At 45.4% G+C, this 24,269-nt stretch overlaps 1 protein-coding gene across 18 annotated transcripts in view; it reads left to right on the top strand.

Annotated features, from left to right (window-relative positions):
- CAMTA1 (calmodulin binding transcription activator 1) overlaps positions 1-24,269 on the top strand; it is an 894,219-nt gene that overhangs the window by 281,707 nt on the left and 588,243 nt on the right. For all 18 annotated transcript variants that reach the window (XM_004272346.4, XM_033432830.2, XM_033432827.2 and 15 more), the window contains one exon: positions 17,699-17,766. In XM_004272346.4, the coding sequence (XP_004272394.1) occupies positions 17,699-17,766 (68 nt within the window). The remainder of the gene's footprint in view (positions 1-17,698; positions 17,767-24,269) is intronic.

Below are 24,269 nucleotides of genomic sequence, written 5' to 3'. Positions count from 1 at the left end.
AATATTTTGGACATATCGGGTTAAAATAGAAAATATATTATTACGATTAATTTGTTTCTTTTTACTTTACAAAAAATGTAGCTTCTAGAAGTGTTAAAATCACAGCTGTGGCCTGCCTTTGTGACCCACGTTATGTTTGTACTGGACAGTGCTGCCCTGGTGCGGCTGGGCTGGCCTGGTGCTGCCTTTCCGAATGTGGAGCGCTTAGTGGAACATTTCTGTCCAACCTCTTCATGTAGGGCGTCAAACTTCAACGGCAACTGCACCTTTATTTGTCCACCCCCCAACCACACAGTTTGCAGCAAGAGTTGGCTTGTACGTGGGCTCCTTCTGTTTGCATCCTTTAGAAGAGAACTTTGCATTCGTTCACTCAACCTCTGTCTGCCAACAGTCATCTTTGGGTACAGGAACCACTCCGGGCTCTACAGTGATGTAGGGACTGAGACTCAGACCCTCCCCAGACATTGTGAAACTAGGAAGGGAGAACCACCAGGCACAGAAACACTAGCCACAGAAAACCCTGCATGCTAGGAGTCCAGGAGTGGTGCAACCACTGCTGAGAAGGTTCCAGAAGCTGGTGTTCACTGTGGAGTGAGACAGCAGGGAAGACTCCCTGGAAGAGGTGAACCATGAACAAGGCCAGACGGGTTATGCAGGATGAATCAGTGCATGGGGGCCGAGGTGGGAAGGGGCAAGAAAAGCCAGGTTGGCACAATGCATTCCCACCTGCCAGTCCTGGGGGCAGCCTCTGAGGATGACCCCCAGCCTTGCTGGCTCACCACCGAGATGGGCTTTGCAGCTTTCTGTCTGACCCATCACCTGGGGGCAGACAGGACCAGGCCCATCTGGAAGTTGGATGGTGGGCGGTCGGCATGACATTGGATGGCAGAGATGCACGGCGACAGAGCATGTGACCAGGCAACAATGCCAGGAAGTCCTGCCCACTCTGTCCTTCTTGGGGGGGCTTGGTCAGTGCCTTGGGGACGGGCCCACCCACCTCCCTGACCTGCAGGGACTGACCCAATGCCAGAAAGATACAGGGGCCTGTGGAATTCTACTGGGGCCTGTGGGATTCTACTGCAGCCTGTTCCCCGAGCCCCTGCCACACACACACACCATACCTCGGTGACAGTTTTTCTATTTGAACATCCAAAGGGCAAACTAAACATTTAAAATCTGCAAGCTGGACAGTCTTTGCTTTGGATGCTGCAGTGAATTCCTTCTTCTTGACAGTCAAGTCGCTCTTCTCGGCACTGATGCAGTGTTCAGGATCCAGGAAAAACAGATACCACGGGAGCCGGGGAGCTGGGGCAGGCTCGCAGGCACGCGGGTGGCCCTTTGGGTTCACGGTCCAAGCTTGTAGGAAGGGAGGGCTGGCATTTTCTTCATCTCCGGCCACACCTCCCTGGATGTCTGCACTCTCTTCTCGTTCTTTTTTATTGCGGTGAAATGCACACAAAATTTACCTTAGTGGCATTTAGTGTATCCTCGACGTTGTATAACCTTCACCACTATCTAGTTCCAGATATTCGCATCCCCTCAAAAGGAGACCCCACACCCCTTAGCAGTCACTTCCCACCACCCCTCTTCGTCCAGCTCCTGGCAACCACCAACCTGTCTTCTGTCTCTACGGATTTGCCTGTTCTGCGCATTTCACATCAATGGGCTCATACAACACGCGGCCTCGTGTGTCTGGCTTCCTTCGCCAGCATGTTTTCGAGGTTCCTCCGTGTTGCAGTGTGCGTTTGAACTTCATTCCTTTTTGTGGCTGAATAACCTATCGTGTGGAAAGGCCATACTCTGTTTACGCATCCATCCGTCTGTTGATAGACACCTGGGGTGCTTCCGCCTTTTGGCGATTGTGAACAATGCTGCTGTGGACATTTGTGTACGTGATTTTGTTTGAGTCCCAGTTTGCACTTCTCTGGGACACACTCTCTTTTGGTTTGAGCGTTCTATGAATTTCCTGGGCCAGACTTGAGTTTGAGAGGCAACAGGCAGGAGGGGAAAGAACATCACGCACTGGGCGTTGGGAGTCCGGGGTCCCAGCTTGGCTGAGCCAAAAACACGTGACCTTGGCCAAGTCCCTCCCCTTCTCTGGGCCTCAGTTTCCTGCTCTGTGAAAATGAGATGGCCCGGATCTGTGTTTCTGTCTGTCTTCTTCGGAGCCCTAGGTTGCTGGAGCTTTGGGGAAAGAGGGGAAGGGCCAGACAGTTGGGATGAAGATGCTTTTTTTTCCAAACCTCTTCCCCTCTTCAGCTAGAGTGTTTGTCTCTTTGTGTCTGTTGTTTTGCCTGTATTGTAAGACATTTAAAGCGAATGGTTCCTGGATATAAAAAACTTTTCCTATCACTGAAGTAGATGATCCCATGAATCATACAAGGGTTTTGGGTGGAAATGAGCCTGACCTGTTGGAAGGAGAGAATCCTGCTGATGGGTGCTCAGTCTGGCTCCTCCTGGCTCCCTGAAGGGAGGTGGGGCAGCGAGGTGACCCCAGCTCAGTGGGAAGCAGGAGGCTGTTAGCCTGAGTTAGGAAAGCATGACTGTACACGTGCAGGTTTTCCTTTTCTCCATCTGAACACACCGTAGCTGTTCTTTAAAGAAATTCAGATCAGTAGTGGAGAGTGTGGGCTCTGGAACCATTCTGCATGGGTTTGGGTTCTACAGAGTTTAGCCGTGTGACCTTGGGCAAGTCACTTAACTGCCCTGTGCCTCAAGTTTCCCCACCTGTAAAACGGGCATGTTCTCACTTTGTAGTTTGTTTTGAAGATTAAGTGAGACTATCCCCCATGAAGTCCTAGAGCAGTCGCTGGCCTTAGACATCACTCTGCCAACGTTACCTGTTATGATGGTAACGATGACACAGATGATGAAGTCCTTCTCCCCCCGAAATCATTCCCCTTCGTAGCCCAGATGACTCTCCTTACTCTGAATGTTGATGGTTCTCACTTTGTTCCACACTATTTAGCATCTTCTGTTCTTTGTGGTTCTTTGGGGTGTGCCTAGCTCTCTCCCCATAAAGATCCTAAGCTTTGGGGAGGCAGGGTCTGGCCCACGGTCTGCCTGTCTGATGATGAGACAGATGAGAACCAGAATAAGGGGCATGGGCTGGGCAGCACGGGTCTGGGAGTAGACAGGTGACCCAGACACGCCCCATCCGGCTGGGAGCCAGACAGCAGTGCAGCGACGCTCCCTGGTGGTTGAGTCCAGCTCTGGGGCTTAGTCGATGTGCATATGACACAGGAGGAAGCCTGGCTCTGGGAGTTCAGTTTCCTTTGCTCAGAGGGGCTGCCTTTAAGCGGGACAGGGGCTCCACCCAGGGGGGATCTGCGTGGGAGGAGTCCTTGCTACCGTGAGAGCGCAGGAGGGGGCGGCTGCTGCTCAAAGATAGTTCGTAACTCGGTGTGGTTCCCCGGGGCCTCTGCTTGCTTGCATGGCAGCTCGGCAGGCCTGAGATGACCCACGGGTCTGCCTACAGAGTTGACAGGACAGTTGAGCCCGTGATGGCGCGAACACCCCACTGTTATGTTGCCTTATCTCTGTGCCCGGCTGTGAGCTCTTTAAGAGCAGGCTTCATGTGCTCTTTATTTAAAATTTTTTTATTTTTTACACAGCAGGTGCTTATTAGTTATCCATTTTATACATATTAGTGTGTATATGTCAATCCCACTCTCCCAATTCATCACACCAACACTCCACCCACACCCCGCTTTCCTCCCTTGGTGTCCATACGTTTTTTCTCTACTTCCGTGTCTCAATTTCTGCTCTGCAACCAGTTCATCTGTACCATTTTTCTAGAGTCCACATATATGCATTAATAGACGATATTTGTTTTTCTCTTTCTGACTTACTTCACTCTGTATGACAGTCTCTAGGTCCATCCACGTCTCTACAAATGACCCAATTTCGTTCCTTTTATGGCTGAGTAATATTCCATTGTGTATATATGTACCACATCTTCTTTATCCATTCATCTGTTGATGGGTATTTAGGTTATTTCCATGACCTGGCTATTGTAAATAGTGCTGCAGTGAACACTGGGGTGCATGTGTCTTTTTGAATTATGGTTTTTCTCTGGGTATATGTCCAGTAGTGGGATTGCTGGATCATATGGTAATTCTATTTTTAGTTTTTTAAGGAACCTCCATACTGTTCTCCATAGTGGCTGTATCAATTTACATTCCCACCAACAGTGCAAGAGGGTTCCCTTTTCTCCACACCCTCTCCAGCATTTATTGTTTGTAGATTTTCTGATGATGCCCATTCTAACCGGTGTGAGGTGATAACCTCATTGTAGTTTTGATTTTCATTTCTCTAATAATTAGTGATGTTGAGCATCTTTTCATGTGCTTCTTGGCCATCTGTATGTCTTCTTTGGAGAAATGTCTATTTAGGTCTTCTGCCCATTTTTGGATTGGGTTGTTTGTTAGTTTAATATTGAGCTGCATGAGCTGTTTATATATTTTGGAGATTAATCCTTTGTCTGTTGATTCATTTGCAAATATTTTCTCCCATTCTGAGGGTTGTCTTTTTGTCTTGTTTATAGTTTCCTTTGCTGTTCAAAAGCTTTTAAGTTTCATGAGGTCCCATTTGTTTATTTTTGTTTTTATTTCCATTACTCTAGGAGGTGGGTCAAAAAAGATCTTGCTGTGATTTACATCATAGAGCGTTCTGCCTATGTTTTCCTCTAAGAGTTTCATATTGTCTGGTCTTACATTTAGGTCTTTAATCCATTTTGAGTTTATTTTTGTGTATGGTGTTAGTGAGTGTTCTAATGTCATTCTTTTACACGTAGCTATCCAGTTTTCCCAGCACCACTTATTGAAGAGGCTGTGTTTTCTCCACTGTATATTCTTGCCTCCTTTATTAAAGATAAGGTGACCATAGATGCATGGGTTTATCTCTGGGCTTTCTATCCTGTTCCATTGATCTATATTTCTGTTTTTGTGCCAGTACCATATTGTCTTGACTACTGTAGCTTTGTAATATAGTCTGAAGTCAGGGAGTCTGATTCCTCCACCTCCGTTTTTTCCCCTCAAGATTGCTTTGGCTATTCAAGGTCTTTTCTGTCGTCATACAAATTTTAAGATTTTTTTTCTAGTTCTGGAAAAAATGCCATTGGTAATTTGATAGGGATTGCATTGAATCTGTAGATTGCTTTGGGTAGTATAGTCATTTTCAGAATATTGATTCTTCCAATCCAAGAACATGGTATATCTCTCCATCTGTTTGTGTCATCTTTGATTTCTTTCATCAGTGTCTTATAGTTTTCTGAGTACAGGTCTTTTACATCCTTAGGTAGGTTTATTCCTAGGTATTTTATTCTCTTCGTTGCAATGGTGAATGGGATTGTTTCCTTAATTTCTCTTTCTGATCTCTCATTGTTAGTGTAAAGGAATGCAAGAGATTTCTGTGCAACTTTACCAATTTCATTGATTAGCTCTAGTAGTTTTCTGGTGGCATCTTTAGGATTCTCTATGTAAAGTATCATGTCATCTGCAAACAGTGACAGTTTTACTTCTTCTTTTCCAATTTGTATTCCTTTTATTTCTTTTTCTTCTTGATTGCCGTGGCTAGGACTTCCAAAACTATGTTGAATAATAGTGGCAAGAGTGGAAATCCTTGTCTTGTTCCTGATCTTAGAGGAAATGCTTTCAGCTTTTCACCATTGAGAATGATGTTTGCTGTGGGTTTGTCATATATGGCCTTTATTATGCTGAGGTAGTTTCCCTCTATGCCTACTTTCTGGAGAGTTTTTATCATAAATGGGTGCTGAATTTTGTCAAAAGCTTTTTCTGCATCTATTGAGATGATCATATGGTTTTTATCCTTCAGTTTGTTAATATGGTGTATCACATTGATTGATTTGTGTATATTGAGGAATCCTTGCATCCCTAGGATAAATCCCACTTGATCATGTTGTATGATCCTTTTAATGTATTGTTGGATTCTGTTTGCCAGTATTTTGTTGAGGATTTTTGCATCTATATTCATTAGTGATATTGTTCTGTAATTTTCTTTTTTTGTAGCATCTCTGTCTGGTTTTGATATCAGGGTGATGGTGGCCTCATAGAATGAGTTTGGGAGTGTTCCTTCCTCTGCAATTTTTTTTTTTTTTTTGGCAGTACACGGGCCTCTCACTGTTGTGGCCTCTCCCATTGTGGAGCACAGGCTCCGGATGTGCAGGCTCAGGGGCCATGACTCACGGGCCCAGTCGCTCTGCGGCATGTGGGATCTTCCCGGACTGGGGCACGAACCCATGTCCCCTGCATCGGCAGGCGGACTCTCAACCACTGCGCCACCAGGGAAGCCCCTTGTTGGAACATTTTTAACCACAGTTTCAATTTCATTTCTTGTGATTGGTCTGTTCATATTTTCTATTTCTTCCTGGTTCAGTATTTGAAGGTTATACCTTTCTGAGAATTTGTCCATTTCTTCCAGGTTGTCCATTTTATTGGCATAGAGTTGCTTGTAGTATTCTCTTAGGATGCTTTGTATTTCTGCAATGTCCCTTGTAACTTCTCCTTTTTCATTTCTAATTTTACTGATTTGAGTCCTCTCCCTCTTTTTCTTGATGAGTCTGTCTAAAGGTTTATCAATTTTGTTTATCTTCTCAAAGAACCAGCTTTTAGTTTTATTGATCTTTGCTATTGTTTTCTTTGTTTCTATTTCATTTATTTCTGCTCTGATCTTTATGATTTCTTTCCTTCTACTAACTTCGGGGTTTGTTTGTTCTTCTTACTCTACTTACTTTAGGTGTAAGGTTAGATTGTTTATTTGAGAGTTTTCTTGTTTCTTGAGGTAGGATTGTATTGTTATAAACTTCCATCTTAGAACTGCTTTTGTTGCATCCCATAGGATTTAAAAAAAATAAATTTATTTATTTATTTCTGGCTGCGTTGGGTCTTCGTTGCTGTGCATGGGCTTTCTCAAGTTGTGGTGAGCGGGGGCTACTCTTTGTTGTGGTGCACGGGCTTCTAATTGCAGTGGCTTCTCTTATCGCAGATCAGGGGCTCTAGGCATGCAAACTTCGGTAGTTGTGGCACTCGGGCTCAGTAGTTGTGGCTCGTGGGCTCTATAGCACAGGCTCAGTAATTGGGGCGCATGGACTTAGCTGCTCTGCGGCATGTAGGATCTTCCTGGACCAGGGCTTGAACCCGTGTCCCCTGCATTGGCAGGTGGATTCTTAACCGCTGCACCACCACGGAAGTCCCTGCATCCCATAGGTTTTGGATCATTGTGTTTTTGTTGTCATTTGTCTCTACATATTTTTTGATTTCCTCCTTGATTTCTTCAGTGATCTCTTGGTTATTTAGTAATGTATTGTTTAGCCTCCACGTGTTTATGTTTTTTTATGGTTTTTCCCCTGTAATTTATTTCTAATGTCATAGTGTTTTGGTCGGAAAAGATGCTTGATATGATTTCAGTTTTCTTAAATTTACCGAGGCTTGATCTGTGACCCAAGATGTGATCTATCCTGGAGAATGTTCCATGTGCACTTGAGAATAAAGTGTAATTTGCTGTTTTCTGATGGAATGTCCTATAAGTGTCATTTAAAGCTTGTGTTTCCTTATTAATTTTCTGTCTGGATGGTCTGTTCATTGGTGTAAGTGAGGTGTTAAAGTCCTCCACTATTATTGTGTTACTGCCCATTTCCTCTTTTATAGCTGTTAGCATTTTCCTTATGTACTGAGGTGCTCTGATGTTGGGGGTGCATATATATTTATAATTTTTTTAACAACTTTATTGGAGTATAGTTGCTTTACAATGTTGTGTTAGTTTCTGCTGTAACAAAGTGAATCAGCTGTACATATACATATATCCCCATATCCCCTCCCTCTTGCATCTCCCTCCCACCCTCCCTATCCCACCCCTCTAGGTGGTCACAAAGCACTGAGCTGATCTCCCTGTGCTATGCGGCTGCTTCCCACTAGCTATTTTACATTTGGTAGTGTATATATGTCCATGCCACTCTCTCACTTCGTCCCAGCTTACCCTTCCCCCTCCCCGTGTCCTCAAGTCCATTCTCTATGTCTGCGTCTTTATTCCTGTCCTGCCCCAGGTTCTCCAGAACCTTTTTTTATTTTTTTAGATTCCATATATATGTGTTAGCAAATGTTATTTGTTTTTCTCTTTCTGACTAACTTCACTCTGTATGACAGACTCTATGTCCATCCACCTCACTATAAATAACTCAGTTTCATTTCTTTTTATGACTGAGTAATATTCTACTGTATATATGTACCACATCTTCTTTATCCATTCATCTGTCGATGGACACTTAGGTTGCTTCCATGTCCTGGCTATTGTAAATAGAGCTGCAATGAACATTGTGGTACGTAACTCTTTTTGAATTATGGTTTTCTCAGGGTATATGCCCAGTAGTGGGATGCTGGGTCATATGGTAGTTCTATTTTTAGTTTTTTAAGGCACCTCCAAACTGTTCTTCATAGTGGCTATATCAATTTACATTCCCAGCAGCAGTGCAAGAGTGTTCCCTTTTCTCCACACCCTCTCCACCATTTATTGTTTGTAGATTTTTTTGATGATGACCATTCTGATTGGTGTGAGGGATACCTCATTGTAGTTTTGATTTGCATTTCTCTAATGATTAGTGGTGTTGAGCATCCTTTCATGTGTTTGTTGGCGATCTGTATATCTTCTTTGGAGAAATGTCTGTTTAGGTCTTCTGCCCATTTTTGGATTGGGTTGTTTGTTTTTTGTTATGGAACTGCATGAGCTGCTTGTATATTTTGGAGATTAACCCTTTGTCAGTTGCTTCATTTGCAAATATTTTATCCCATTCTGAGGGTTTTCTTTTCATCTTGTTTATGGTTTCCTTTGCTGTGCAAAAGATTTTAAGTTTCATTAGGTCCCATTTGTTTATTTTTGTTTTTATTTCCATTTCTCTAGGAGGGTCAAAAAGGATCTTGCTGTGATTTATGTCATAGAGTATTATGCCTATGTTTTCCTCTAAGAGTTTTATAGTGTCTGGCCTTACATTTACGTCTTTAGGTATATTTATAATTGTTATTTTTTTTTGTGGATTGATTCCTTGATCATTATGTAGTGTTCTTCCTTGTCTCCTGTAACATTCTTTATTTTAAAGTCTATTTTATCTATTATGAGTATTGCTACTCCAACTTTCTTTTGATTTCCATTTGCATGGAATATCTTTTTCCATCCCCTCACTTTCAGTCTGTATGTGTCCCTAGGTCTGAAGTGGGTTTCTTATAGACAGCGTATAGATGGGTCTTGTTTTTGTATCCAGTCAGCGAACATCTGTCTTTTGGTTGGAGCATTTAATCCATTCACACTTAAGGTGATTATTGATATGTATGTTCCTATTACCATTGGGTTTGTTTTTGTAGGTCCTTTTCTTCTCTTGTGTTTCCCACTTAGAGCAATTCCTTTAGCATTTGTTGTAGAGCTGGTTTGGTGGTGCTGAATTCTCTTAGCTTTTGCTTGTCTGTAAAGCTTTTCATTTCTCCATCGAATCTGAATGAGATCCTTGCTGGGTAGAGTAATCTTGGTTGTAGGTTCTTCCCTTTCATTGCTTTAAATATATCGTGCCACTCCCTTCTGGCTTGTAGAGTTTCTGCTGTGAAATCAGCTGTTAACCTTATGGGAGTTCCCTTGTATGTTATTTGTCATTTTTCCCTTGTTGCTTTTACTAAATTTTCTTTGTCTTTAATTTTTGTCAATTTGGTTACTATGTGTCTCAGCATGTTTCTCTTTGGGTTTATCCTGCCTGGGACTCTCTGCGCTTCCTGGACTTGGGTGGCTATTTCCTTTCCCATGTTAGGGAAGTTTTCAACTATAATCTCTTCAAATATTTTCCCGGGTCCTTTCTCTCTCTCTTCTCCTTCTGGGACCCCTATAACGTGAATGTTGGTGCATTTAATGTTGTCCCAGAGGTCTCTTAGGCTGCCTTCATTTCTTTTCATTCCTTTTTCTTTATTCTGTTCTGCAGCAGTGAATTGCACCATTCTGTCTTCCAGGTCACTTATCCGTTCTTCTGCTATTGATTCCTTCTAGGGTAGTTTTCTTTTCAGTTATTGTATTGTTCATCTCTGTTTGTTTGTTCTTTAATTCTTCTAGGTCTTTGTTAAGCATTTCTTGCATCTTCTTGATCTTTTCCTCCATTCTTTTTCCGAGGTCTTGGATCATCCTCACTATAATTATTCTGAATTCTTTTTCTGGAAGGTTGCCTATCTCCACTTCATTTAGTTGTTTTTCTGGGTTTTTATCTTCTTCCTTCATAGTACATAGTCCTCTTCCTTTTCCTTTTGTCTATCTTTCTGTGAATGTGGCTTTGTTCCACAGGCTGCAGAATTGTATTTCTTCTTGCTTCTGCTGTCTGCCCTCTCAGGCTTCATGTGGTCTTATTCTCTGACTGGTCATAGTAGGTGCTCAATAAACATTTGTAGAGTAAACATTGATTGCAATAAGTAGTCCAGGGAGTTTTTCTCTTTGCACGACAGTAGCAGTAGAGGGGGGCCCTGCCAGGTTAGGGTGACTGTTGCCTGAGGGATGTTTATAAAGGCCTTCTTTGGGAGTCTGGGTCTTTGGGACACTGTGATGAATCTAGAGGTGTCTGGGGTGCCCTGTGCCTCCATCCTTCTGGGCCATTAGGGGTCATTTAGCTCTCAGCATGATCCTGGGCAAGGGCATGGATCCCAGGGGTTCCAGTTGGCATAGACTATTCCCCCAGATATCAAGGCTCCTGAAATTCAGGTAGATGGGCTGATGCACCTAGGAAGTGGCACTTCCTGACTCTAGCCACTGCCTGCTGTCAAGGTCATTCAATTGTTCAGTTTCATTAATGACTGTCACACATGCTAACCCATGCTCATACATACCTTTCATTACCAGCTCATGCCTATTTAGTTTCTGGGAAACTTATTATTGTAGATTGAAAGCTACACACTTGAATAGTTTATAATATGCAGAATTGTTTCAAGACCTGGTGTTTATTATTGTATAAATTCTGAACTCCTTTTCTGAAAGTATTAGAAAAACGTCAATCCTATAATTCTTTACAAAATAACTACATTCCGTGACAATACGGTTACAAATGTTTATTTTGAAGAAGATGCTCAGCATGTCCTGTTTACTATTCTCTTGAGTTGCAAAATGTTAGTTAGGTCTCTGAGGTGAATGAATGAATGCTTTGTGCAACCAAATGGGCACCAGTAGATAAAGGGAAGGATTGACTCCAACTAACTCTGAAGAGTCACTGTGATGATACCATTCACTGTGGGAATAGGGCGTGGATGGGGGTGGAAGGGGGTGGAGGGTGGGATCGATGAAGGTAAGTCCAGCAGCACTGGAAGATTCTGAGCTGGACCATTTGGTACCTGCTGCCTCCTCGGGGCCTCTGTGGAGCCAGCTTGCAACTCGTAGACCTTCTAATCATAATCATGATAGTGATGATGGTGGGGCATAGCTATACGCCAGTCAGGGTATTAAGAATTTTCACTCCTTATAATTACCCATGAGGTGGTATTATCTCAGTTTCATAGGAAACTGAGGTCTAGACAGGTTAAGCGATGTTCTCAAGATCAGAGAGTGCATAAGTGGCAGAGCCAGCGCCCCAAGCCAGGTCTGTTTGCTTCTAAAGCATGTGCTCTTTTTTTTTTTTTTTTTTTTGAATATTCATTTATTTTTAATGACTTATTAGAACAAATACCTATAGGTATCATTATATATATGATATATAAATTAATTATACAATATATCATGTATTAATTATTAAAACATACTCTGGTAAATATTATATATTCAATATGAAACAGGAGGAAAGGGGGCAGGGCACAACCTTTAAAAGAATTACATAGCCCGAGGACACAACATAAACTGATTAGAACAAAATAGGTCCAAGATGGCGGACGAGTCTACTTCCACTAGACCTTGAGCCTCTGTATACACTCATTGTAACACATCAGCAAGCTAAGCGACACACCCACAGGTGCCACGACAGTTCCAAGGATGACCATAAAGGTCAAAAAGTGGGCGGTGGCTCAATTCCTAGAAATCCCACCCCTTCCCCAAAATAGCTGGAATACTCCTCCCACTCATCAGCGTATGAAATTACTCACCCCTATAAAACTAACAACCCCATACCCTGGTGCTGCCCTCGCCTTCTTTTTTTTTTTTTTTTTTTTTTTTTATAGGTATACCTGGATTTAATTCTCACTTCTACCGCTTGGTAGCTGGATAGCCTTAGGCAAGTTTCATACCTCCCTGAAATTCACTTAATTCTGTCTGTAAAATGGCATAATAACTTATTATAGCATCCTTTTAGGAATTTTAAATCAGTTCTTGAAATAAAAGTACACAATATATAGACAAGTATGGATTCCTCAATAGATGTTTGACCTTTCATTTCTCCAGTATCCCACCCACATCAAATAAAGAAAAATACTTTTTAAAATTTACGAATATTTCATTGTTGTAAAGTTAAAGCCATAAAAATAATCAAATGGCCTACTATCATACCGTTAGAAGAAAAAAAAAAAAAAAAGGTGTTCATGAGAGTTCCATATTAGAATACAAGTTTTCCTTAGGCACCTGTTTATGTATGCTATTCTGCTCTTTACAATAAATAATTAAATTTAAAAGACTTAATTCCTCACTTTTAAGACCTTATTAGTTTACAAATTACATATTGACCTATGCTAAATTTTATACCGACCCATGCTAATGAATTCAGTACAGAAAACAAAAAACACTGCACTCAAGCAAACTACATATATATATATATATATATATATATAGATATATATATATATAACTTATATGAGAATTGCTACTCCAGCTTTCTTTTGGTTTCCATTTGCATGAAATACCTTTTTCCATCCCCTTACTTTCAGTCTGTATGTGTCTCTAGGTCTGAAGTGGGTCTCTTGTAGACAGCAAATATATGGGTCTTGTTTTTGTATCCATTCAGCCAATCTGTGTCTTTTGGTGGGAGCATTTAGTCCATTTACATTTAAGGTAATTATCGATATGTGTGTTCCCATTCCCATTTTCTTAATTGTTTGGGGTTTGTTATTGTAGGTCTTTTCCTTCTTTTGTGTTTCTTGCCTAGAGAAGTTCCTTTAGCAGTTGTTGTAGAGCTGGTTTGGTGGTGCTGAACTCTCTCAGCTTTTGCTTGTCTGTAAAGGTTTTAATTTCTCCATCAAATCTGAATGAGATCCTTGCTGGGTAGAGTAATCTTGGTTGCAGGTTTTTCTCCTTCAACACTTTCAATATGTCCTGCCACTCCCTTCTGGCTTGCAGAGTTTCTGCTGAAAGATCAGCTGTTAACCTTATGGGGATTCCCTTGTGTGTTATTTGTTGTTTTTCCCTTGCTGCTTTTAATATGTTTTCTTTGTATTTAATTTTTGACAGTTTGATTAATATGTGTCTTGGCGTATTTCTCCTTGGATTTATCCTGTATGGGACTCTCTGTGCTTCCTGGACTTGATTAACTATTTCCTTTCCCATATTAGGGAAGTTTTCAACTATAATCTCTTCAAATATTTTCTCAGTCCCTTTCTTTTTCTCTTCTTCTTCTGGAACCCCTATAATTCGAATGTTGGTGCGTTTAATGTTGTCCCAGAGGTCTCTGAGACTGTCCTCAGTTCTTTTCATTCTTTTTTCTTTATTCTGCTCTGCAGTAGTTATTTCCACTATTTTATCTTCCAGGTCACTTATCCGTTCTTCTGCCTCAGTTATTCTGCTATTGATCCCATCTAGAGTACTTTTAATTTCATTTATTGTGTTGTTCATCGTTGCCTGTTTCATCTTTAGTTCTTCTAGGTCCTTGTTAACTGATTCTTGCATTTTGTCCATTCTATTGTCCATTCTATCTCCAAGATTTCGGATCAACCTTACTATCATTATTCTGAATTCTTTTTCCGGTAGACTGCCTATTTCCTCTTCATTTGTTAGGTCTGGTGGGTTTTTATCTTGCTCCTTCATCTGCTGTGTGTTTTTCTGTCTTTTCATTTTGCTTATCTTACTGTGTTTGTGGTCTCCTTTTTTGCAGGCTGAAGGTTCGTAGTTCCTGTTGTTTTTTGTGTCTGTCCCCAGTGGCTAAGGTTGGTTCAGTGGGTTGTGTCGGCTTCCTGGTGGAGGGTACTAGTGCCTGTGTTCTGGTGGATGAGGCTGGATCTTGTCTTTCTGGTGGGCAGGTCCACGTCTGGTGGTGTGTTTTGGGGTGTCTGTAGACTTATTATGATTTTGGGCAGCCTCTCTGCTAATGGGTGGGGTTGTGTTCGTGTCTTGCTAGTTGTTTGGCATAGGATGTCCAGCACTGTAGCTTGCTGGTCGTTGAGTGAAGCTGGGTGCTGGCGTTGAGATGGAGATCTCTCGGAGATTTTTGCTGTTTGATATTATGTGCAGCTGGGAGGCCTCTTGTGGACCAGTGTCCTGAAGTTGGCTCTCCCACCTCAGAGGCACAGCACTGACTCCTGGCTGCAGCACCAAGAGCCTTTCATCCACAGGGCTCCTTAATTTGGGATGATTCGTTGACTATTCAGGTATTCCACAGATGCAGGGTATATCAAGTTGATTGTGGAGCTTTAATCCGCTGCTTCTGAGGCTGCTGGGAGAGATTTCCCTTTCTCTTCTTTGTTCTCACAGCTCCCAGGGGCTCAGCTTTGGATTTGGCCCCGCCTGTGCGTGTAGGTCGCCGGAGGGCGTCTGTTCTTTGCTCAGACAGGACGGGGTTAAAGGAGCCGCTGATTCGGAGGCTCTGGCTCACTCAGGCCGGGGGGTAGGGAGGGTCACGGAGTGTGGGGCGGGCCTGCAGCGGCAGAGGCCGGCGCGACGCCGCAGCCTGAGGCGCGCCGCGCGATCTCCCGGGCGAGCTGTCCCTGGATCCCGGGACCCTGGCAGTGGCGGGCTGCACAGGCTCCCCGGAAGGGCGTGCGGCCAGTGACCCGCGTTCGCACACAGGCCTCCCGGTGGCGGCAGCAGCGGCCTTAGCGTCTCATGTCTGTCTCTGGGCTCCGCACTTTTAGCCGCGGCTCGCGCCCGTCCCTGGAGCTCTCTCAAGCAGCGTTCTTAATCCCCTCTCCTCGTGCACCAGGAAACAAAGAGGGACGCAAAAGTCTCTTGCCTCCTCGGCAGGTCCAGACCCTTCCCCGGACTCTCTCCCGGCTAGCCGCGGCGCACCAACGCCCTGCAGGCTGTGCTCACGCCGCCAACCTCAGTCCTCTCCCGGCGCTCCGACAAAAGCCGGAGCCTCAGGTCCCAGTCCCGCCCGCCCCGGCGGGCGAGCAGAAAAGCCTCTCGGCTGGTGAGCTCCGGCCGGCCCGATCCTCTGCGCTGGAATCTGTCCGCTTTGCCCTCCGCACCCCTGTTGCTGTGCTCTCCTCCGCGGCTCCCAAGCTCCCCCACTCCGCCTCCCGAAGTCTCCACCCGCGAAGGGGCTTCCTAGTGTGTGGACACTTTTCCTCCTTCACAGCTCTCTCCCGCTGGTGCAGGACCCGTCCCTATCCTTTTGTCTCTGTTTAGTTTTTTCTTTTGCCCTAACCAGGTACGTGGGGGGTTCCTTGCCTTTTGGGAGGTCTGAGGTCTTCTGCCAGCGTTCAGTAGGTGCTCCATAGGAGTTGTTCCACGCGTAGATGTATTTCTGGTGTATCTGTGGGGAGGAAGGTGATCTCCGCGTCTTACTCTTCCGCCATCTTCCCGGAACTCCAAGCATGTGCTCTTAACTGTGATACTGTATCACCTTCCCACAGTGACTTAGAGTTAATTAAATCACCAGTAAATGTTTATCTAGGAGCTGCTGGGTTTTGCTGCTTTTGCACTTGCTTCAACTATCTTAAGTAATAAACATGTACAAACACGCAGCATACTCAGGACACACACACAGGCATTCATAGATGCGATTTTATTTCTCTAATGCCCACTCTTCCTCCCTCCCTCCCCCCATGCACCCACCCACCCACCCACTCATCCATCCATCTGTCTAACAAGCACTTATCAGGACATTGTGAGGTCTCAGGGGTACATCAGTGATGACATATTCCTTGCCCTTGAGGAGTACATGGCCCAGTGGGGGGATGCTATCCAAGTAAACAAGCCCTTAGGATGCAGAGTGATAAATCCTGCACACTGGGGGAAGGTGCTGGGTGCCATGGGAGCACAGAGGATGGGCAACCCATCCTGTCATGAAGAGTTAGGAGGGCCAGCCAGGGGAGGTGACACCTATCTATGGTGACACCGTAGGGAAGACATCTTCTAAGGAGGGGAAAGAGAATATGTTCTCTCTCAGGGACGAGAGGGAACAATGTGCTGGTTGATCAGCTTCTTTGGTTGCAGAGTCAACAGTAAAAATCTGTACAACAAGGCAGCTCTGTTTTTGTCATAGGTTTCTGCTTCCCAGCTTCTTGGTGAAAGGTCCAGTCTTCTGGACTGAGATGGCTTGGGCTCTGGTGATTAGTCATTGACTAGCTCGTGGTCGTGGCTGGTTTCCACAATGATGTGAGGCCCTGACTGCCCACGCCCCCCAGGCCGGTGACCTTCATACCGTGTGGCATGGGTGGTTTTTTCTACCTTGAGCTGCTCCGCTTCCCTGGTTTTGGTGATGTGTCTTCTTTTTCTTCAAGGCCAAGTTTAGCGTCTCTGTGGTCATGGGTGTCCACTCCCTAATGTCCAAGCCCAGAAGAGGCTAACTGCAGAGGGAGGCTGCAGGTCTCTAGGTGGCCAGGCTGCTCTATCACGAGGAGCCCTCCACGAACCCCAGCTGTACAGAAAGTTGAGAAGGGAGGCCCGTTCTCCACATTTTTCTGGTTGTCAAGGGCGGCAGCTCCGTACTGTATCATCACCAAGATCAAGGGAACTGTGTACTAGTCCAACCTTAATCTAACTTACAGTCCCTTCCATTTTCACGTTAGCAGGTTCATTTGGAGCTGGAAGTAATGGCCCACATCATGCCTCAGAGCCCGAGCAATGACTTATGTGGATGTCACCCACTGGCTTTTTATGGAAATTGTTAATAAATCAGTAATTCTATCTGCAGTGATGTTGTTGTGTTTATAAATATTTAATTTACCTCCAGGTGCCCACATTTCTTCCATCTTTGCCTTAAACTCTGCAGACATTGCTCTTCGTTCTGAAGCACTCCTCAATACGTTAAGTTATCAGTAGTGGGAAAGGTTAACTCTCTCTCTCTCTTTCTGCCTCTCTCTGTCTCTGTCTCTGTCATATGGCTTTTTCTTTTCTTTTTAATCTTTGTGTGATTTGGCTCGGGGCTTGGGGCTCATGCTGAGAGAAGGCAACATTTCTTGTGACAGTGATGAAAGGTTACTCCAGCTTCAGAAGGAGACCAACTAAATGTTCCAATTCTGACCTTGCATGAGTGGAGACCTGTTGTTGGCATGTGTTTTCCCCCTCCTTCAAATTAATGACATTTAGAAGCTGAAATGGTGTCTGATGTTTTCCTCCTAGAGAGAAATATCTTTGTCCTTGCCACTGACTCAGAAACCCAGTGCTTTGATTATTATAGTTTGGCAGGTTGAATGGAAAGGTCTTAAAAAAGTCAAAATAGAAACACAGTCCAAGTCGAGTGTTTCTCCACTGGAGATGGGGTTCCGGCCTCACAAAAGAGGACAGCAGCTGGGAAACAGCAGAAAACTTTCTTACCTCTCAGGATCCAATGTGAGCTAATTGTTGTTATTATCTTTTTATTCTTCTGTTTCAGGAAATTGCAGCTTATTTAATAACATTTGAGAAACACGAAGAATGGCTAACCACATCCCCTAAGACAAGGTAATGTCCCAGATCTCACAGTTTTTCAAATATGTACAGTAAATGGATTGATGTTCATTGATTACCTGATTTGGCCAGTCAATTCATGGGCAAGTTCAAAAGGCCATGTTCTGCCTGAGAGCTTGTGACACTGAGGTCTCAGTCATCAGCCTAAGACGGTGGTAGTGACTGCAATCGGATGGATTAAAAACAGGGCAGCTGCTATCATGCAAGCTGGAAATTTTAAGCTGCTGGCTTGACACTGGATCCTTCAGCCGGGTGCTTGGAAAAAGTCTGGTGGGCAGGACCATCAGGGGAAGTTGCTTTTGGGAAAGTGCCCATCTGACACCCGTGTTCTCTAGAAACTTACTTTCTAAAAGGGAAACTACCTCACCTGTCCACTTGCATCTCAATACGTTTTACAAACTGAAAGTCAAGTTTTTCTTGATGGTGTTAAGGTCTCCCAAATCAGAATTCACGGCTAAGTTTGAAGTTTATTATTTAGTCAATGTCCGTGAACCTGTCAACTGCCATGGACACTGAACTAGTCTCACCACTTAGGAATAGAGGGAATTGGTGAAGATTCAGCTGACTTGAATTCTGTCAGTGCAAGTGATATTCTTTTGTGAAGAATGGAGACATTGGGATTTAGGGTTGATTTTTAGAGCAGCCTCTTCTTTCCTCCCTAGCGCTCATGTTTTCATTTTTAGAATGTTCCATTCTAGAGCTTCGGAAATACCCGGCCACTCTCTTCCAATTGCCACAGTTTTTCTATCAGCGGTGACGGGGCCAGGTGTTTAACAGCCTGAGTGGTGTTAGCTGGAGTGCGGCTTACAGGATAACTGCTCTGTGGGTTTGAATTTGAGAGGCAGAAAGTCCAGTCTGTTCCCTTTGTCCAGAAGCACCAAATTCTCCAAATTTGTTAACTGGGAGACCAGGAAAAGGGTTGGGGGTGTGTCCTCTGCCCACTTGGCCATCAGCTTGACCTGTTCATCCTTTGTGAGCCATGGAGGAGAGATGTTTCCTCAGTCTAGAAGATTCTTTAACATATTTCTTCGTGAGGCTTAGGTTTTTACTGGTTAGCATCCATTAGATGAGGACAGAATTTTCCATTTTGAAGGAGGTCAGAGGATACTGAGGAAAGGAGGATTAGTTCCTGAGACCTGCATCCTCCAGGTGAGGGTAGAGGTTGACTCTGAGTCTTTTACCTTTCAGCCTGAACCCCTCTGTAGGATGTCTTCAACTCCTCAGCCTTCTGAGGCTGTGATTTCCTTTGCTATAAAATCAAATGGTTTGTATCAGTCAGCTTTTGATGTGATAATGCCTTGTAAGAAACAATCTCCAAACTAAGTGACTTATAACAATACATTTTTATTTCCTGCTCATGGGTCTGTGGGGTGGCTGTGGCTTTGGGTTGACTTCAGGTCCACTGGAGATGTGTCTTTCTGTTGTAGAACCTAGGCTGAGGAAACCTCCCTGCCCCCATCCCTTCCCTGTCTGGGACATCTGGTTCTCATGGGGGATGGCAGAGGCTTAAAAGCCCGAGGCACTCCAAGGCAGGCACAGTGAAAACCCCTGGATATGATGCTGGATGTGGCATCATATGTCACACCTGCTCACAAATCCATTAGCCAAAGTAATTCCCATAGCTGAGCCCAATAAGAATGAGGCCAAGAAGGACATTCTTTGCTACAGTGGGGTCAGAGTAGGGGTAGGGAGAATGAATGGTGATGCAGTCTACTCTTTGGTAAGCACAGCCGTGTCCTGTACCATGGAAAGCCTGGCACACTCATCTCTCCTTCCTTCTGGGGACATCTTCTTCCAGGGCAGTGGTTCCCAAACTTGAGCAGGCATCAGAATCAGCTGAAGGGCTTGTTAAAGTAACGTGCTGCACCCCACCCCCAGTTTCTGATTCAGTATGTCTGGTGTGGGACCTGAGCACCTGTTATTTCTAACAGGTTCCCAGGTGATGGGGTGCAGCTGGCCTGGGACCTCACTTTGAGAACTGCTGCCCTAGCTTCTCTGGACGGAAGAGAGCCTGTCTGATCCCTGCTTCAGCACCATTTCCCGGCTCCCCACAGCGGTTCTCATTTCGAGCAGCCTCCAGCCGCTCCACGCTCCCTTCACTCCTCAGCAAAACACTCCCTGAATCTAAGTGGAAGGAAAGAGCTTCTCTTTAGCCAGAGAGTGAGAGTTTCTGGAACGTGTCCCGGGCCAGACGTCTGATTTCAGATATGCAGACACATGTCCTGCTTCAGCTGCCCTCTGGCTGCACAGCAAGGCGGGGATTCTGCCTCACGTTTCAGTCTGAATTTGGGTTTCCACGGAGAAGCGAATGTCACTCATGGTCATGCCTGACTCACTTGACTTTTGGGAGTATAAATAGAGCTGAGAGCCTTCCCATCCCGAGGCACAAGGGGTGCCCCGGCAGCAGAGAGGGAGTGTGGGTTTCGATATTGACAAATCTGGGTTTGAGCCTTGGCCCTGTCACTCAGTAGCTTTGTGACTTTAAGAAAGTCATTTCATCCCCTTTCAAAGGTCTACTTTTTCTTCTTCACGCATGAAACAGGGGTCAATGTTGATTCTGTCCTCACTGATTCTGTCACGATGAGGACTGAATGAGATAGTATTTGTGATCTTTCTTTGCATGCTGTGAGGGTCCATGTCCAAGCACAGGGGTGTCATCGTCCCTCTTGTCTGCAAGGGGCTGTCCCCAGGCCTCCTGGAGGCTTTGATTTTAGGACGCACCTTCCACAATCTCTCCAGGCTTTGGAAGGACGAATTTCTTTCCTAAGGGCAGAGGGTGAAGACAGACGTTTCCTATTAGTCTTATAATATCCAATCCGTGTTTACACTTGAAAGCGTCTTGTCCCAGGAGGGGGAAAAGTTGCTGTGATTGTTCAAGAATCTTCTTAAAGTAGTTGTTGAGTTGAGTTTGGATCTCCCCACCCCGCCTTCTCTTGTATTGAAATTAATTGACGCAGTGAACTGCTGACCTCTTGCAAACCGGCCTCCTGGTATTAAGGAATTAATGACACCAAAACTCTGTTGAACGAGGAGGCGATACAACTTCTCTTTGCTGCCGCTGCTAATTTCATTTTAGAAAATTAATAAAAATGAATTGCACCACTGACATTTATAGAGTTTCCTAATAAAATGATACATTGTGTGGAGGAACCCCTATTAAATTAATTGTTGTATTCAGCTCACATATAGATGTTGGTATAGGAGCTGCAGAGGGACCCACTCCTTGTCTCCGTGGCTTGCTGATGGCTGGGGGTTATAAATAGAGCCCTTGCTCAGATCCTGTCCTAATTACAGAGAAGGTCCTGGGAGCCCCGCTCACCTGTTTAATAATGAAGTGTGCTACAAGGAGGCTCCCAGGGTTGGGGTCCCGGGGGCAGCAGTGGCGCTATGACAGGGCTGAATGCAGATTGTTGAAACAGCCCGTATTGTATTATCAGCAACTGGGATCTTCTGGAAATGGCATCTTGAGAAATCACCCTTCAAGACGTCTTTATTTGGCACTTGCTCTGTGCCCAGCACTACAGTAATGCCGCAGGGAGACCCCAGGGGACTCCACACTCCCCACCCCACCAGCTGGATTTAGAATCTTGGAATCAAGAGCTTCCACCCTCCGTCTTGTACGTTCTTCCAGCTCCTCCTTCTGGCCTTGATTCTTTGTCACTTTCTCTGTGAGGCCCTCCCTGAGCCCACAATTTAGAATCGCACCCCTGCCATCCAGGCAGAATCCCTTTCCTCTTTCCCTGTTTTCTGTTTCTCTAGTGTACTTACCACCGTCTGACACACTGTGCAGTTCCCCTATTTATTTGTTTAATTCACTTATTCGTTATCTGACCTCCTCTCCCCCAAAGTAAAAGTACCACAAGGAGAGGGACTTTCGGTCTGGCTCGTTCAAGGGGCCTCCCCAGTGCCTGCAGCGCTGTTGGACACACAGTGCGTGCTCCGTGAATATTGTGAAATGAATGAGAGAGTGAGTCAGGGTTTGAAGGGAGAGACCTGGGCTGACTCTCTTTCTGTCTTGTATAGATTGCCCTTGTACTGTACTCTGGGGTACTTCTGTGGGCTTGTAAGTCCTTTCAACACCTCTGCCAGGCGATGAGATGGAGAGAGGGTGTACTATCTGTCCAAGGTTGCACAGCGAATGTTGGAACTGGAACTTGAACCCAGGATTATCTTATTGCAAAGCCCACAAACTTAGCTTTGATGCTAACCCTCTGCTGGTGTGGGATTTGAAGGTGGCCCCGCAAATTGTTCCACTATTCTTTCCTACCTCCCATCTCCACGAGTTCTGAACCACCCGGGAGACCCAGCCTCCCTTTGCTGGTGAGCTTGGCTGTGGGTTCCTGTGCTGGCCTCTGGAGATGGATTTAGCCCGGAGTTGCAGGCAGTGTGGAGAAGCACACACTTCCCCCCAGGGTGGAGAGCAGAGCCCAGCAGAGCACAGGCAGGCGGGCTGCGAAACTTAGCAATCCCAATAATTTATTTCTCGTCCCCTGGGAAACATGCAAACTTCCTTGGAAGCCGGGGACACGCAAAGCTCAAAATGGAATCGAAAACATTTCCTTCCCAGGAATCCTGTGTGTATCGGTTAGAAGGAGGCTGGAAAATGTTATTCATTATCTAATTAATTAATTAGATTTAAACAGATGACATCTTAACGCTGAAACACTAAAGGTCTAATAATAGAATTTTCCTATAATGAACACTAAATGCTTCTTGGTCAATAAGCAGTAAAACAGCCAATAGGGGGAGGGTTCTGGAAGGAAAGGAGAAGAAAAGTGAGACCTGAGTTTCAAGAAGACCCAAGGGACTCGGCGAGAGACCACCCTCGCTCTCCCGGCTCTCAGGACCCTGTAGGTCCACTGCTTCTTCCGCCCTGGACCTTTCCCACCCCAGTGGTAGGAACAAGTCTTGGGTCTTCTGCCCTTTCCTCCAAAGTTCTCCCTCCCAGGACTCCAAGAACTCCAGGGTTTGACTATTAACTCTCTGTGGACCTTGTCCAAGTCTGAACCTCTCTCCTGGGCCGCCTGGATGTCATGTTATTATCTCAAACTCATCACCTTTCCTCTCCCTCCTGCCCTCACTTCTGCTCTTTTTCCGTTCTCTGATTTCCCTTGTTGTCAGAACCTCATCTTAAAGGGTCCAAAGCTCACACCTTGTCCTCCTTCACGGCCCCTCTTTCTCTTTCATCCCCTGAATAGAATTAGTCACCAGTTCTGCCAGTTGCAAACTGTAATTCACATCCTTACTTTCCTGTGTCCCCCAGGTTCGGCCCTTGCCACCTGCATCATGCTTGGGTTATGAAACAGCTCTGGACACTCGCCTCTCCAGGCTGGACTCCTTTCCTCCCGCTGGTTTCCCTGAAACGCTCCTTTTGTTACATTGCTGTTCTCCTTGAAAACCTTAGCAACTTCCTATGAGATGAAGCCCAGTGTTGTGTTCAAGGCCCTTATTCTGCCTCAACCTCCCTTTCTCAGTCTTTTTCTTCGACTCCCCACTGCAAAGCACCCATTACAGTTAGGGGCCTGCTTCCTGCTCTTCAGAGGCCACTGACCTCCCCTCAAATGCCCCACGTCCAACCCAATCTGCCCGCCCCTCGGATCTGACGTCTTCCCGGGAGGTCCCCCAAACACGCCAACTCACGGGGAGCCCTCTTCTCTGTCAGCTTCTGCAGCCCGCGTTCTTTGTCATCAGTTTTTGACAATTTAGTGATCATAAGTGTGGAAGTCTTACCTCCTCACGGGGACAGCGAGCTCCCCAGGGGCAGGGCCGCGCCTTCCCTGTTGTCTCTGAAGGGCTTGCACGCAGAGAAGCAGGAGCTTTGAGGGTGCGCGGCAGTGTGCGGGCTCGCGGTTGCGCGGCAGACTCGCACCTGCGCAGACCAGCGGAGAGGGGCCAGGCGGTGGCGCCAGGGGTGGGCAGAGCGCTCCACCCAGGAAGCCAGCAACATCAGGCCCCACGTGGGTCCCTGTGCAGGTGGGGCTGCTTTGGCCAGGACCTCTGTAAGTGGCACACGAGAGTCACCTCTCACTGCCAGGTCTTCTGCTCCTTGGGGCAGTTACAGGACTTTTCTAAGGAAGCCCCTATTCCTGGGGAGTGAGCAGAATAGAATTGCACAAATCATGTGGAGATCCCATCTGGAGGATTAAAAAATTCCCAGAACTAAAAAGGAATTTTTAAGATAATTTTTTTAAAATTTATTTTTATTTCTTTGGCTGCATTGGGTCTTCATGGCTGCGCGCGGGCTTTCTCTAGTTGCGGCGAGCGGGGGCTACTCTTTGTTGCGGTGCGTGGGCTTCTCATTGCGGTGGCTTCTCTTGTTGCAGAGCATGGATTCCAGGTGTGCGGGCTTCAGTAGTTGTGGCTCACGGGCTCTAGAGCACAGGCTCAGTAGTTGTGGCTCACGGGCTCTAGAGCGCAGGCTCAGTAGTTGTGGCGTAGAGACTTAGTTGCTCCGCGGCATGTGGGATCTTCCCGGACCAGGGCTCGAACCTGTGTCC

Source organism: Orcinus orca, chromosome 1, assembly GCF_937001465.1.
Source record: "Orcinus orca chromosome 1, mOrcOrc1.1, whole genome shotgun sequence".
Taxonomy (NCBI): Eukaryota; Metazoa; Chordata; class Mammalia; order Artiodactyla; family Delphinidae; genus Orcinus; species Orcinus orca.
This window is presented reverse-complemented; position numbering and strand designations above follow the sequence as displayed.